The sequence below is a fragment of the Schistocerca piceifrons genome, chromosome X, assembly GCF_021461385.2.
Source record: "Schistocerca piceifrons isolate TAMUIC-IGC-003096 chromosome X, iqSchPice1.1, whole genome shotgun sequence".
In the NCBI taxonomy this organism is placed as follows: Eukaryota; Metazoa; Arthropoda; class Insecta; order Orthoptera; family Acrididae; genus Schistocerca; species Schistocerca piceifrons.
The window spans coordinates 295600086-295615366 of record NC_060149.1 but is presented as its reverse complement, the minus strand read 5'-3'; the positions used below and the strand labels follow the sequence as shown (position 1 = coordinate 295615366).

The 15281-nt window shown below is 40.5% G+C and overlaps 1 protein-coding gene across 1 annotated transcript in view; it reads left to right on the top strand.

The window, feature by feature from the left end:
* The window catches only part of LOC124722885 (proteasome subunit beta type-4-like), a 34215-nt gene that overhangs the window by 15820 nt on the left and 3114 nt on the right, over positions 1-15281 (top strand). Inside the window, exon 5 of the mRNA XM_047248021.1 lies at positions 4651-4739. Coding sequence (XP_047103977.1) covers positions 4651-4739 — 89 coding nt within the window. The remainder of the gene's footprint in view (positions 1-4650; positions 4740-15281) is intronic.

The following is a 15281-nucleotide window of genomic DNA, read 5'->3' as shown; positions in this document are numbered from 1 at the left end:
CTGTCTTGATCACATACCCTCTACAATCATAATTGACAGTGTCACTGTGTCAGCATGGGAGCATATAGGGGTTGTTTGCTGATGTGTTCAAAATTGTGTGCCGAACAGTGTGCTCTGAAACACTTGTCTGCACCTTCAGTGTACTGTCAGGTCTGCCACAGATCACCACCCTTGTTGCTTTACCCCCTGTGGGTCCGGGGCTAGAATAGGCCCGAGGTATTCCTACCTGTCGTAAGAGGCAACTAAAATGAGTCTCTCACGTTTTGGCCTTTATGTGATGGTCCCCTGTAGGATTTGACCTCCATTTTCAAAATTTTCCTGAAGAGCGAGCCAATTCGGGAAGGCCATCGTACATGGTGCATCGTGTCCATTGTGCATTGAGATATTTAGCCCACTTTCTCGTCGTCACATTGCAGTCCCACCCATTCTCCATCTTCTGGGCGAGGACATCTTCCTGAGTGTTTTCCACCATGCACTATGCAGTGTCACTTTCTGTGCCGACAGTGACCATGGACTTCTTTGCACTTCATATCCAGCACGGTAGCCAGTCCGTTGTGGTGGGTCCGCCATGTACCCTGTTAGCTGTAGCCCCCTGACAACACAGGGATCGCTGTGCTGATGCCAGCACCATAAAGTCCCTATGTATGCCAAGGAATAGATGCCCGTCACTGGGGCATCGGGACTCCCGGCAATGGCCATGCTGCCAGGTGGCCTTTGTTGCGGCTGGGTGGCGCCCATGGGGAGGGCCCCCGGTCAGAGTGGGTGGCATCAGGGCGGATGACACGCCATGAAATGTAGTATGTCATCTCTTTCTGGTGGTCTGCCACCAGTAGTCTCTACGTGGGCAAAGTCTAACTTCAATGCTAAGAAATAAAACCCTAAGTCATTCCCCGCCATGGCCACACCTTGGAAGGAACATCAGGCTAAGGATGGCAGTGAAGCTTATTCGCTCCAGTACCTCATATGTATGAGAGTTGATGGGGAATCTTTCATGTCCATGAAACCTCAGTTTTATGTGGAGCATTTGGAGGACAAGTTTGGGGAGGTGGAGGGCTTGTCCAAAATGCGCTCTGGGTCAGTTTTGATAAAAACAGCATCCTCTGCCCAGTCACAGGCATTACTCGCTTGTGGCAAGTTGGAAAATGTTTGTTACTGTCACACCTCATAAGAGTTTAAATATGGTCCACAGGGACCTTCTTTTGCAGTCTGACGACGAGTTGCACTCCAATTTAGAGCAGCGAGATGTTCATTTCTCATGATATCTGTAGAAGAGTGTAAGGTTGTGGACTGGGTGTGGGAGAGTGATTCTTTGGTGGAAGTGGTGTGAAGGTGCAGAAGATGAAGGTAGCCCGCAGTGACAATTTTTTGACTTCTGTGTGGGATAGGTGAAGGTACGGTGCCCACAGGATGTAGCAGTAACAAACAGTTGGTGAATCTCTGGCTGGGGCTGGCTGTCATTGGTGTGCCCGAGTCTGCACTTTCATCAGTATAGGGCTCAGCAGCAACCTTGCCAACAGCCCTTCATACTGCCTCATTGCTGTGTTTGGTGGCAGTGCACCTACTCTCATATATGTGCGGTCTGGATGAGCCGACCTGGTGGTGGCCTGAGCTCAAACCTGAGAGCAGTGGCTGGCACTATTAAACCCTAGCTGGTTCGGATCAGAGAAGACATTAACCCAGCCCCCAGCCGATCCAGGCTGCAGCTAGACCCCTGGCTGACAGTCCCATCATGGTGACAGAAGAATGGTGGTGGCCTTTCAGTGGCAGGCAACATGCAACGGGCACTGATTCAAAGCTCAGCTTTGCAACAGCCCCAGCATGGCCGGCCGGCCAATTTTTATACATGACAAAGTGGGTTTTGTAGCAGTTAAGGTCGTGTATGCAGCATACCAAACTCATCGAAATGGCTTAAAATGCTTGTTATGACCCCAGCACCTGGGTTATAGTTACAGAACTGCTGGTGTCGTGTAAATGTTGAGCCAGCAGGTGTCAACAAGCACTTGGATTTTGGCATTGGCCCCTGACCTCCACTTAGATCCTGGCATTGGCCCCTGACTGGAGACCTTGTCACGACACTCTTTCTGTCTTGGATTGATTTGGCTCACCAAATTCCTGACTGGACAGTCTGGCTGAAACAGATGTACTGTTACCTTTATAGTTCACAAACTCCCAGTCAAAACTCAAGTCTGGAGTGCAAATTGTCGGTAAGCTTCTTTATGAATGTGGAATGGTGTAAAGAGTATAAATATAAAGAGGAAATGAAGAGTATAGTCATAGGGTACCACTCTTCATTCCCCTCTTTGTATCTACACTATTTAAACCATTCCACTCTCACAGAGTCTTTGATTCATAACCTATGCAATACCTCACTTCAATTCTTCAAGGCATGGTCCTTTCCTAACTCATTCTGAGACTGTCAGTATAATCCCACAGGCCAAAATACGGGAAGGATGGGATCTGGGCAACTCTACACTTTAGGTAACAATAAACAATACCTACTATGGCCAAGATGGTGAATGCACTGATGTGATAGTTCCTACTGCAGTGAGCGGATGCTGATGTTTGGCAAGGTATATTTTCACTGGTCCAAGCAATGTGCCAATGATTCATAGCAATTCTGGGTGGTCAGCATCTGGTCCAGAGGGGTCAGAAAGGTTAGGTTTAGGTGTCAACATTATCAAAGTGATCCCTAACAACACTTATCACAGCCTTCCCAAGACTTGACAACTCTGTAGTGTGGTGCTCAGTGGCTCCTTGGTTATACTTCATGCTTGCCGGTACCTGATACAGCACAAAGGATTGTTTTTCCTAAGTATTCCACATCAGTGGTACCTAAGATAGTCTTTAAAATCAGACCACCTGAGTTCATGCAGCCTCTCTCATGTTGAACTCGTAGAATCAGTTCATAGTCTATAGGTGCCCCTGTAACTGTGCAGAGAAGAACCCATTCAGCCCCAAGACAGTCGCTATGGCAGTGTTCCTAGATTTCACAATTCCCTTCATCAGGTACTCCGTGGCCGAAGCAGTGCAGCCACCCGTCACCCCTGTGGATTAGATCCATACTGTGGTAGAGGAAAATACTATGTTAGCTTGCTAAGCCAGCCCCTGACTTTGGGATGTACGAATATATTGCAGTAACCACAGGCGTATCTTGTTCCTTTTGTCTGATCTTACCTTTCTTCCTTACCACTTTCCTCCCCACTTTCGGAGGAGTTTATGGCAAGTGAGGCAATGTGTCAGGGTTGCCCTTAAACTGTTACACTCCCCCTAAGTGTAAAATGGTGACACAAGTTGGGAGTTGCAGTTTTACATTAACCAGAGCTGTAATTTCAGTTGTTTGATAATGTTTTTTTTTTTTTTTTTTTTTTTCTGTGTTCCAAACTTCTTCATTTACTCTCTTTGCACATAAGGGTTAGAAAACATAACCCATTGTCCATTGTAATACATGGATAGCTTGCTTTTTGCACACCCTCCAGTGGCTCCAGGGTTTTCGTATTTATTTGAAAAACAGTGTAGTGTACAGTAGCGCCATTGCTGTCAACCATTTTATCGACCCTCGTATCGTACAGGCTTTTGTTTGTTTGGTTAAAACAGCTCAGCGTCAGTTAGACCGTCAGTGAGAGAGCACTTAGATTTCCTGCTGCTAATAAGGCGAGCACACCATTCGTTTGTTGCATTTTTTTAAGAGCTGCAAACAGGAGTGACTGCAGTAATGGTTAGGAACTGTGATTGTTGTGTACAGATGCGAGCTGAGCTGGCGACCCTTCATTCACAGCTCTAGGCTGTTTTGGCTTCCGACACACAGCTTGAGGCTGCTGCCAAGGGGCATCACTGTGGGGGATCGAATGCGGGGATGCGAGGGACGTCGATCACGTCCCACGTGTCCTCCGATCGGTCCACTGCTGTGGCTGTCACGAGTACTGTGTGCACTGAGGTTGACCCCTCACCTGTGCTTGAGTGGGAGATCATTCCAAAGTCTGGCAGGCAGTGAAAAACTTTCCAAGTGGCCGATCGTAGGGCCTCCCCAGTTCGTTTGACGAACAGGTTTCGGGTGTTATCTGTGGTCAGGAGTCCACTACACACAGGAGGCGGCTACACTGGTAGCAGGGGCTGTTTGGAAGGGACTGGGTGGTTTTTTAGGTTAGAGGGTCTCGGGGAACCACAGAAGGTACGTCCGTCTAAAAGTGGGCAGGTAAAACACAGTAAGGCAGTTGTGGAAACGATTGGTCTTGTAGTTGTAAATTGTCGTAGCTGTGTTGGGAAAGAACCAGAGCTCCAAGCCCTAATAGAAAGTTTAGAATATCAAACAACTCCATCCCAAACAAGGACATCAGAACAGGCCTTGAAAATTAGATATCTGTCTTTGTTTTAGCTTCTGGGACTGAATTTGATTTCTGTGCATGTTTACTCTGTGGTCAGTCTGCTCATGTCATGTAGAGATCAATTGATATATTATGTGCCAGATACGAAACTTACAACTTATTTGTAATTTGTGCCAGTAATTCCAGATTCTTGCAAATTGGAGTTGGTGTTCCTTCACAGATAACATTGATGTTGAGTAGGTGGTTTGTCTATGTCTCTCTGTGTGTTTCTTTTAGTTTTTTTCCTCTCATACCCCAGAGTTATTTAATATCCATGTTTGGCTTTCAGTATGAGATGGGAGTTATCACAGCCGATGGTGTGGAGGTTATAGGACCTGTTGATGTTAAAGGCAACTGGGAAGTGGCACATATGATAAGGTAAGTTACGTATCAAGTTTCATAATAAAAATACCTAAAAATACAGATTTTTCCCCCCAATTTACACTTGTACTTTGCTGGTTTAAACATGTGTACATGTGCTCTTAAAGATTAAGGAAACCAGACAAAAGCTGTTTCTAAACTCCAAAAATCAATCAATATCTATCTCTATCTCTCTCTCTCTCTCTCTCTCTCTCTCTCTCTCTCTCTCTCTCTCTCTCTCTCTCTCTCTCGATTGTAGGTTCACTGTAGGGCTCATTACATTTTGTGCAAATTATGTAGCAATATTTGGTTGCTACACTCGCTCACAAGTTATAGGAATTTAAATAAGCAAGCACACCAGATATTGAAAAACAGTGAAGATTCTCAGTGTGCAGGGCTCCAGGCTGTAATGGAATTTAGATAACATTTTAATTTATTGCACTATGGAATTAGTCTCTCTCCTACCACTTTATTTTTTAGAATCCTTACTAAAGCAAATATTCCCATGTCACTGGTCACCAGGAAAGTGGAAGCCACTTCAGAGTGTAAAAGAGGTATAATGATGGATGAACAGAAATACAGAATACTCTAAGCTCAAACATCATACCTTCCTGGAGGAAAATGAGCTCCATTAAAAAGAATCATTGTGGGTTATAAAAAAAACATTCAAATGAAACACTTAACTTATTTGCAAAATATCATGTAAAATAATAAATGCTGGTGGAAGGCATTTAATATTATACAGTATTGTCAACAAATAACATAAGGAGTATCTTCCTGATTTTTTTGCCAGTTCAATGATTTTTTGACAAATAAAATCCAGTATGCTATGCTCATGGGAATATGTTAAAAAGAAATGAAAGCCACATCAGATTTATTCCAGAGAAGTGCAATGGAAATGCTTATGTTCTCAATACACACAAACAATCTACCAGAGTGAGTCGGCAATGCTGTGCTAGTTCATTAGCACTGCTGCCTACAAAAAATTGTTCAGTAAGTCTGACAGCTGACATGAAAGGATGACGGTAATTAACATTGCACTTATCTAGTAGGATACTGGGAAAGCAATATTGTATCCACAAAACTACAAATCTAAGTGAAGCTGGTATCTGTACAGCTACCGTTGGGTGGAGGATAAATATTTGAGGAATGCCGTGTAACAGTTTTTCTGCCTCCATATCTCGCATAATTTTTTGTGAAAATAAAATGAGAGATCACAATATATTCTGAAGCATAGAGGCAGTCAGCTTAACTTCACTATATACACAAATAGCATAGAACCGAATGTCAGTGACATATGAAAAATATCTTCTGCCACACAAAGCACAGTTGTGTGCAGAGTATTTATAGTGATGTAGAAAATCCTCAAAATTGTCTGATGAGATCTTGGCCCTTGTGCTTTGTCCCAGAAAATTAGTGAAAACTGAAACTAGTAAATGTCTAATTTGTTGAGCAGTTCAGCATAAACAAGCTCTAGATCTGTTTGTAAACCTCAGCAGAGTTAATGTATCGTGCAGCTTGGTAGTACAGTGGTAGCCAAAAATCTAAGTGAAGCTGGTATCTGTACAGCTATCATTGGTGATCTTACAGCTCTTGAGGAATGAAGTTATGATGAAATCTAGACCTTTTGCTGCTTACAGGCGTTGATAAATATTAATGGGGACAGTTGAAAAATGTGTGCCCTGAGCAGTCCAGCACATATTTTTCAACTGTCCCCATTAATATTTATCAATGCCTGTAAGCAGTGAAAGGTTTAGATTTCATTATAACTTCATTCCTCGAGAGCTGCAAGATCACCAATGATATATGTACAGATACCATCTTCATATGGATAATGCTTGCCAGCCAATGATTGTCTTCAGTGCGGATGCACTCAGATTGGCCAAACTCTTACGGTAAACGGTAGATTGACAGCTGCGAGTAATGAGTATGGTGGACAGGGGCACTAGAAATGTAGTGTGTGGACAGGAAGTTGGAAAGTGTGGGTCTCATGGGGAGCGTGTCAGAGATAAGTCCCTGCAGTCGCACTATCATCTGTGTCCTCGGTGGCTCAGTTGGATAGAGCGTCTTCCATGTAAACAGGAGGTCCTGGGTTCGAGTCCCGGTCGGGGCACACATTTTTCAACTGTTCCCGTTGATATTTATCAACGCCTGTAAGTAATGAAAGGTCTAGATTTCATTACAAATCTAAGGGTCACCATTGTGATCCATGTTCAGTCGTAAGATTTTTGTCTGTCGCTCATCACGTCTTTTACTTCTGACAATGTTTGTTACTGTGAAAAATGTTGAGTTGCACCTTCGTTCAATGTCATTGTTAAGCAGTAGATCCCCATATAAATCTGGGTAGGTGTCAGTTCAAAGGTCGAAGAATGGCAAGTGTGTGTGATCTCCAGTAGGACCATGCTTAGTAAAGCTCTGGTGTTGAGACTAATCTTTGGGTTGATGACAGCTGAATCTCAATAAAATTTAATTAAAAAAAATGATGGGTGCTGAAGAACTTCACAGAATTACAGAATTTTAAGCAAGACATTTTTATTCCAGCGTAACTGCATTGTATTTTATCTTCCTGCAATATGTTTTGGGCATACCACATCAGGATGTTTGTGTATTACAAAATAAAGTTCTCTGGGAAGGTTCTGTGTTGCCTAATTTCACCTTTTATGGTCATAAAAGAAATTTTTTTTACAAAAAGCTTGAACATATGTCATCTAAATGTTGTAAGAGTTAACCATTTCACTGCTGTGGATGTGTACACATGTCCCACTCTGCCATTGCCCAGGTGCTGTGGACTTGTATAGGTGTACCGCTTGGATTTTGTCACAGTGCTATTGATATCTGTACGCATGCTGAGTCACCAACCTCTCACTGTCTGGGGATGAACTGCTTCCATATCTCGGTGAACAGAAAAGTTTCAAGTATTTATCATACTCTTCGCGCGTGCTATCATTTGCAAAAACTTTGTATTCATCTTGAACCATTTATGAAATATGATGATCATTATAACCATGTAATTCCTGATTTTCAGGGACAGAAATGAGCACGATTCAAATGACCACCCATTGGATATAAAAATCAATAACTTGAGAACATAATGAGATATTGTTCTGTGGTCAATTTTAAATGAAACTTTGATATATTATGTTAATTTCATATACTTCAGTATATGAACTAAAATCATAAGTTGACATAACGAGTTTTTACCTCTGCAAACTCTTTAAAATGGTGTGCAATATTTCACTTAATTTGATGCAGCACGGTATGGCGAATAATGAAAAGATATTCAGTCCATTAGCGAATGGAGGTATCAGATTGTAAGGGTGCAAAAATCAAAATTTTTCAGCAAATAGTTTTCTTAAGATAAGTGTAGTATCGTAGCATGTTGATATTGCTGGATCCAGCACCTCGAAGATTCGTGTGGGTGCCACAAGCGGCTCTTTCAGCATCACTACCATTGAAGAACCTCCAGACTGCTGACTAATGAAGAATGCCAGGACGGTATTATAAGCAGTGGGCACCTGGGCCCAGTCTCAGCGTTGCTTCTAGTTGAGATTATTTCTACCTGCTAGTTGATGCTGAGTGTTAGAGTTGTTGATAGTTAGATCTATTGGCAAACATACCTAAGACACGCCTATGCTGGACCTCTGGTTATTATAGCTAGTCACATCTACTACAAACTGTCAGCAGTGAAATATTTCTTTCACACAAGTAGAGTAAAATATATTTATTTAAAGTGCACTTGTGTCAACTAATGGTTTGCTTGCCTGTCCAGATTTCTGAGACGACAGATCCCATTGGCCACCTCCCACCCATTTACAATTAGCAATGAGGACGTAACATTTGACTCCTCAGAACGTAAGTTACCAACTCGCACCGTAACAAAAAGTGTGTTGTAATGGGTGGAACATAATTTCTCAGCTTAGGTATCGGCATTTGACGAGCAGTACAGCCACAACAAAGCCATGCTCAGGACCGAATGTCGAGAGCACGTCTTTAGCAGCAAATCTGTTAAAACAGATATTCATATCTCCAGATAAGCCATTGATTTAGAATTACTTGCTATATAGTGTGCTGCAATATCCATTGCAACAAATAGGATACGGCTTACAATATTGCCTCATAATTCACATATTTTGGTATGTCTCTGATCTACATAAATAAAGGGCAACTGGTTTGTATATGCAAAGGATGTTGAAGTTGTCAGTGTATTTTTATTGCAGAATTCAATCAACCCACTTGCAGTGCAGGTGCTTAAAGTCACTCTCAAAGGGCAACCTTGTCAAGAAGTCTGTGTTTTAGAAAACTTGAGTGACTGGTATAATACATATCACCAATTTTAGTGTTATTAGTAAATAAACAGAAAGCACGGAAACAGGTGTTCAGAGCTAAGTAAATCACATGTAGCTACTGGAAACAATGAAAAATGAAACAGAATCAATTATTACACCATTAAAGAGTAATTAATCCCTTTGATATGAACAAATTTAAAGGATGATTATGAAGACGGGTGTACATTGCGTTAGTTGTTCTGTCGCCAGGTCTTTCAGGTGTGGCCAATTTTCTGACAAATTAAAATACTAGTTATTGAAACCACCTTATAAAAAGGATGGAAGGGATAGTGGGACAATTACCAGACAATTTCTTTCCTACCAGTGTTTTCAAGTTTTTGAGAAAGCGATGTGTACCTCTGCACATCTAATTTGCTGTCAGCCCTTCTGTTTGGCTTCGGGAAAGGAGTATTCAAAGAAAATGCAATTTTTTGTGTGTGAGATACTAGCAAGGCTAATCAATAGTTTGAGGACAGTTGGTATTTTTCTTTGATGTAACAAAAGCATCCCCCAATAAACTGTGAACCTTGGCAAGGGGGAGTGGTTTGTGTGCCTGTGTGATACAGATAGCTGTAGTAGAGCTGCAACCTTATCAGAGGGGTAACTGTGGAGAGGCCAGACAAAAATTTGGCTCTTGAAGAGGGGCCCAACCTTTTCAGTAGCTAGGGGGGAAGGTGGGTGGCGCCAGTCTGGATTGACTGATGTAGCCTTACAACATTAGGCATCATGGCACTGCTATGTTGGTACAGTGACCAGCTAAAAACAAGGGGAAACTATAGTCATTATATGTCCTGGGCACATACAGATCTACTGTGTTGCTTAACAATGGTGGTGTCCTTTTTGTTAAAATATTCAGGAGGCTGTTGTTGTGGTGTCACTGCCAGACACCACACTTGCTAGGTGGTAGCCTTTAAATCGGCCGCGGTCCGTTAGTATACGTCGGACCCGTGTGTCGCCACTATCAGTGATTGCAGACCGAGCGCCGCCACGCGGCAGGTCTAGAGAGACTTCCTAGCACTCGCCCCAGTTGTACAGCCGACTTTGCTAGCGATGGTTCACTGACAAATTACGCTCTCATTTGCCGAGACGATAGTTAGCATAGCCTTCAGCTACGTCATTTGCTACGACCTAGCAAGGCGCCATTATCAATTGCTATTTATCTTGTGATGCATGTACCGTCAGACCGATGTTCACCAATTATGGATTAAAGTTAAGTATTCCAGAAGCTACGTACTATTTTTGCTACTATAAAGACCTTGTCCTGTTCCAGACCTCACGCCATCCTGCGTGAGCTTAAACGCATGCCCTTCGGCCTCCCGTCCTAGTGGATTGGCTGTCTTGCCAGTCCACAAAAGTTGTAATCAGGAGAAATATAAAAATAGTGTTGAGTAAAGGTAGTTGCAAAGATCTCTAGACTTTGTTATGTCATTCCGTACACATGCTGGAAAAGGTACTAGGATGTATCTTGTGCACAGAATGCAACTGTATGAAAATGCATGAAAGTAAATATCAAGTTCATAAATGATGATCAGTGGCAGTCCTGTATATGTCAAGCATTTAGCAGAAAACTGTTTAAAGGACACACTAACACTTTGGGAAAAGGTAATAAATTCAGTTAACGAAGATCTAACTGCAGTTTGTTTGAACATGAACTTCTGAAAAAACACACAATAGTGATGGGAATAACTATCTGCTGATTGCTAAGATGTAAGTCATCTCAGTGTTCTTTAGGTGTCACAGGAAGAGGAAGTTAATGTTCTAAAAGTAGATTTGGCTACATCACATTTGGAATATGAAGACCATATGAAGAAATATGTAGTAGTAAAGATAAAACTGACAACAGAGAGTGATAAACACATAACTGGTGTATCGTGTTCATTTGTGGCTACAAATGCCAATAACCACCACCTCATTATTATGAACAAGGATTGTGACTCTAGTGCTTCAAAAAAAAAAAACTTCCAGGAATAATGTGTGTCCCGCCAGTGATGAAATGCAATCCCAACTGTAGTATAACTCCATCGTCACACACCTCACGCTTTTCTACACAATGGAAAACTAAATTGCTAGCTAAATACAGTGGCAATTCAGATAAAAAAGAATGAGGCAATAAACACAATGTGTTGTTTTTGGTGGACAGTCACAGCAGGACACTAACTAGTGTATTAAATGACATAAAAAGTGGCATTGCAGATGCTGGAAGCATAACACTGGGAGCAAAGAAGAAAGCTGGCCTAGAAGACATCAGCCAAAATAAAATAATGGAGCAAGAAATTATATTGTGCATTCAAGTGGCTCCAACAATGTGGCATGTAATGAAGCAGATGCCTGTACTATAGCTATAGAAATGTTCTTATAACATAACCAATCAAAAAATCCTGTTTTTTGTTAACAATACTCTACAGATATGATTTAACTTAAAACGAATACTCTGATCATACAACTTTGTTCACAGTATATTTGTGACATTATAGATGTAGGCTATATTGATCACACTCTGCTTATCAGACATGGGATACATTTAAATTACAAAGGAAAACTACTTCTGTGTGAACAGGTTGACAGAATAATTGAAGAAAATACTCAGAAACAAATAAAAGAATCGGTTCAGCAAATTGTACAGTTGACGAGCATTCTCTCTCTCTCTCTCTCTCTCTCTCTCTCTCTCTCTCTCTCTCTTTTTCCAGAATACTGTAAGCCTTTAGTTCCATAGTCCTCACAGAATTCAAGTATTTCATGTGAAAAACAGGCTCCTGATGGCTTAGAGAGAAAGCAAAACACATGCAAATTACTTACCCTCATGAAAGTCGTCATTTGTAGTATTTGGAATAAATTAGAAGAGTTGGAACACTTTTCTAAGGTAAAAAAAATTGTTTTGTTGTGTATCTCAGAAGATTGGCTTACAGAAAATCAAGTAGATTTTTTAAATACCTAATGAAGTACATTGTGGCAGCTATAATGTGTAGCAGTGGAAGAAATGGAGGGGCTACAATATTTATCACACTATGTATAAAATTTTCTAAAATAGAAGAAAGCTGGTACTATTCTGAATTAAATGGAGAATGTAGTTGTGTAACACTGATTGACCAGACTATCATAACCGTTAGTTTGTATAGACCTCCAAATGGTGATGTTAATTTCTTTTTTGATAAATTTGAATGAATGATATGAGAAATTTTAAAACCTAAAACAGATATTGCAATATATGATGACCTCAGCATAGAGCTGTCAGGCTCATCTGAGCCTAACTCAGAAATTTTTAAATGTACGCAGATCACTAAAGTTATATTGTACTAACAATAGCCCTGCATTTGGGAATGCCTGTTTGGACAATATTATAGTTTAATATCTCAAGAGACCTGTACAATGTCCGCATAGCAGATGAACGTTTCTGAGATCATGATCATCTGCTCCTAACATACCATTATGCACAGTCAGATAATGATTGTGTGGCTGCAAACAAGAAGCAGAACATGGCACAGGTTAGAGGTTAGAAAGAGGAATTTATTAAGTTATTTATTGACTGCCTGGAAAATGCAAATTGGACCTTTCTTAATGAGTACAGTGTTGACAAATCAACTGTTGAAACTGTAATACTTTCTTAAAGACACATATTGGCTTTTGGTACTCTTGCTTTCCACTGAAAAGAAACATTACCAAACCAAACAGAAAAGGTAATCAGCTTGCTCATATCAGGGAAAAGATACTTTAACTGCACAAGATGTATAAAAAAAAAAAAAAAAAAAAAAAATGGCAGAGTGTGGTGTTATATTTCTTGTAAAGCTTACCTGGAAAAAAAGAGCCAAACTTCAACTTACCAACCAAGCTGTCTGTGAAAATGACATTGAAAGAGCTCCCAACAAATGCAAGGCTGCTTGGGATATAACATAAGAATTCGCTTCTGCGTAGACTAATGACGTTCTGCTCAGACATCTTGTCATCAATGTAAAACTTACCAGTAAATGTGATCAAACAGCAAATAATCTGAATCTGAAAGGTTCTGAACAAGAGTGGCATTCTACATTTCAGTGTGTGAAATGTTAGATTTGTTAATCGGGTCGCTAGGTTACAGAATTTTAAAAAGGAAATAGATAGATTGAAGTAATAGCGGAAATAAACTAAATGCTGTGGTAGAAAGAACAAGACTTATGATCAGGTCATTACTGTGCTGCTTACACTAAATAAAGTTGGATAACTCAGGAGTAAGTCTGATAATGAATAAGAAACTAGGAATAACATAGTGAATGCATTATCTTTGCCGACATAGGTGCGGAGTGAACACCCAGCCAACAAAATAGTAACAGTTGATAAATTTCTACTGGCTCTGCAGATGAATAGATTGAAAGAAAGGATGATGGGATTATTCAGGTAGTTAAAGTAAACTAAAATTTGTGATGAGAGACTGAAATTTGATACTAAGAAAAAGACAAGAAGGAAAATAGAAATCAGATGAAACTGGAGGAGAGGAACAGAAAGGAAACCCACCTGATAGTATTTTGCACTGAGCACAATATAATAATTGCTGTATTTAAAAAAAATGATATAAGGTTGTATATATGTGGAAGAGAGTGAGAGACACCGGAAGGTTTCAAATAATGGTAATTGATTACATAGACAGATTTTATATCTACAAAACATTTCCAGAGAAAGATATGGGCTCTGGCCACAATTTATTGGTTATGAACTGCAGATTAAAACTGAAGAACTAGTAGAAAAGTGGGAATTTAAGGCGACTGGACTTGGATAAGCTGAATGAACAAAAAAATTTTGAGAGCTTCAAAAGGAGTGTTAGACAACAGTTAATGAAACAATGGCAAGGAACACAGTGGAAGATAAATAGTTAGCCATGAGAGATGAAATAGTGAAGACAGCATATGATCAAATAGGAAAAAAGGCAAGGCCAAGTAGAAGTACAACAAAGTATAACAAAAGAGGTATTGAAAGTATCTGATGAGAGGAGAAGGTATGAAACTGCAGAAGGTGGAGGCGGCGAAAGAAAATAGACATCTGAAACATGATATTGACCTTAAGGGCAAACTGTAAACCAGGAATTGCTAGAGGACAGATGCAGGCCAGTAGAAGAAAAGCTAAAAGCTGCTTACAGAACGAATTAAGACCCCTTCAGAGAAAAGAGGAACATCTATATGAATATGAAATACCCTTATGGCACATCAGCATTAAGCAAAGAAGGGAAGGCTGAAAGTTGGAAGGGATACGTAAAGGGGCTACATAAGGAAAACATACTGAAAAATAATCTTATAGAAAGAGGAGAGAAAGTAGATGATTAAATGGGAGATACAATACTGTGAGATATTGGACAGTGCTCTGAAAGACAAGTGCAATATCCTCTGACTTCAAGAATAATGTAATAAATCTTATTCCATAGAAGGCAGGTGCAGACAGTTGTGAATATTACCAAACAATTTTAACAAGTCATAGTTGCAAAAGACTGACACAAATTATTGACTGAAGAATGGAAAAATTGGTAGAAGCTGATTTTAGGGAAGATCAGTTTGGGTTCAAAAGAAAAAATGGCTCATTGGTGTGATGAATGGCAGCTTGTGATAAATGTAGAAGAATGTAATGTTTGAATACAGCATTATTGGGGGTAATGTTACAAAGCGATATGAAATGAAATGAGCATGTCAGTTTGGTAGTAGGGAGGTCAAATGTTCGACTCTTGTTTTATTGGAGAATTTTGGAAAAGTGTGCCTCATTCATAAAGGAGACAGTGTATAGAATGCAAATGTGACACAGTCTTGAGTACAGTTAGTGTTTGAGATACCCACAAGGTTGGATTAACAGAAAAGATTGAAGCAATTCACAGGTGTGCTTCTAGATGTTTTACCAGTAGTTTCGATCAGCACGCAAGTATGACAGACATTCTTCATGAACTCAAATGGAATTCCTGGAGGGAAGGCAACAGTCTGTGAACAAGACATTATTGTGGAAATTTAGAGAGCCATCATTGGAGGCTGACTGCACTTGCTGTGTGATGATATATTTTGGGGCAGCTCTGTGTATTCACCAGGAATATTCTTTGTCCAGGAGAAGTCGGACAGACTGATCTGTGGTATCAGTTCGCAAATTTTGTGTCGGTCGTTGTTAACGTTTCTTGAAATTCTAATTCTGCTGTCCTCTGTACAGATATTCCATTATGCGATTTCTTGTTGACAGTATTAACTAAATCAGAAAAAAACTGCAGCATTCATTCAGCAAACACTAGAGGCTGAAA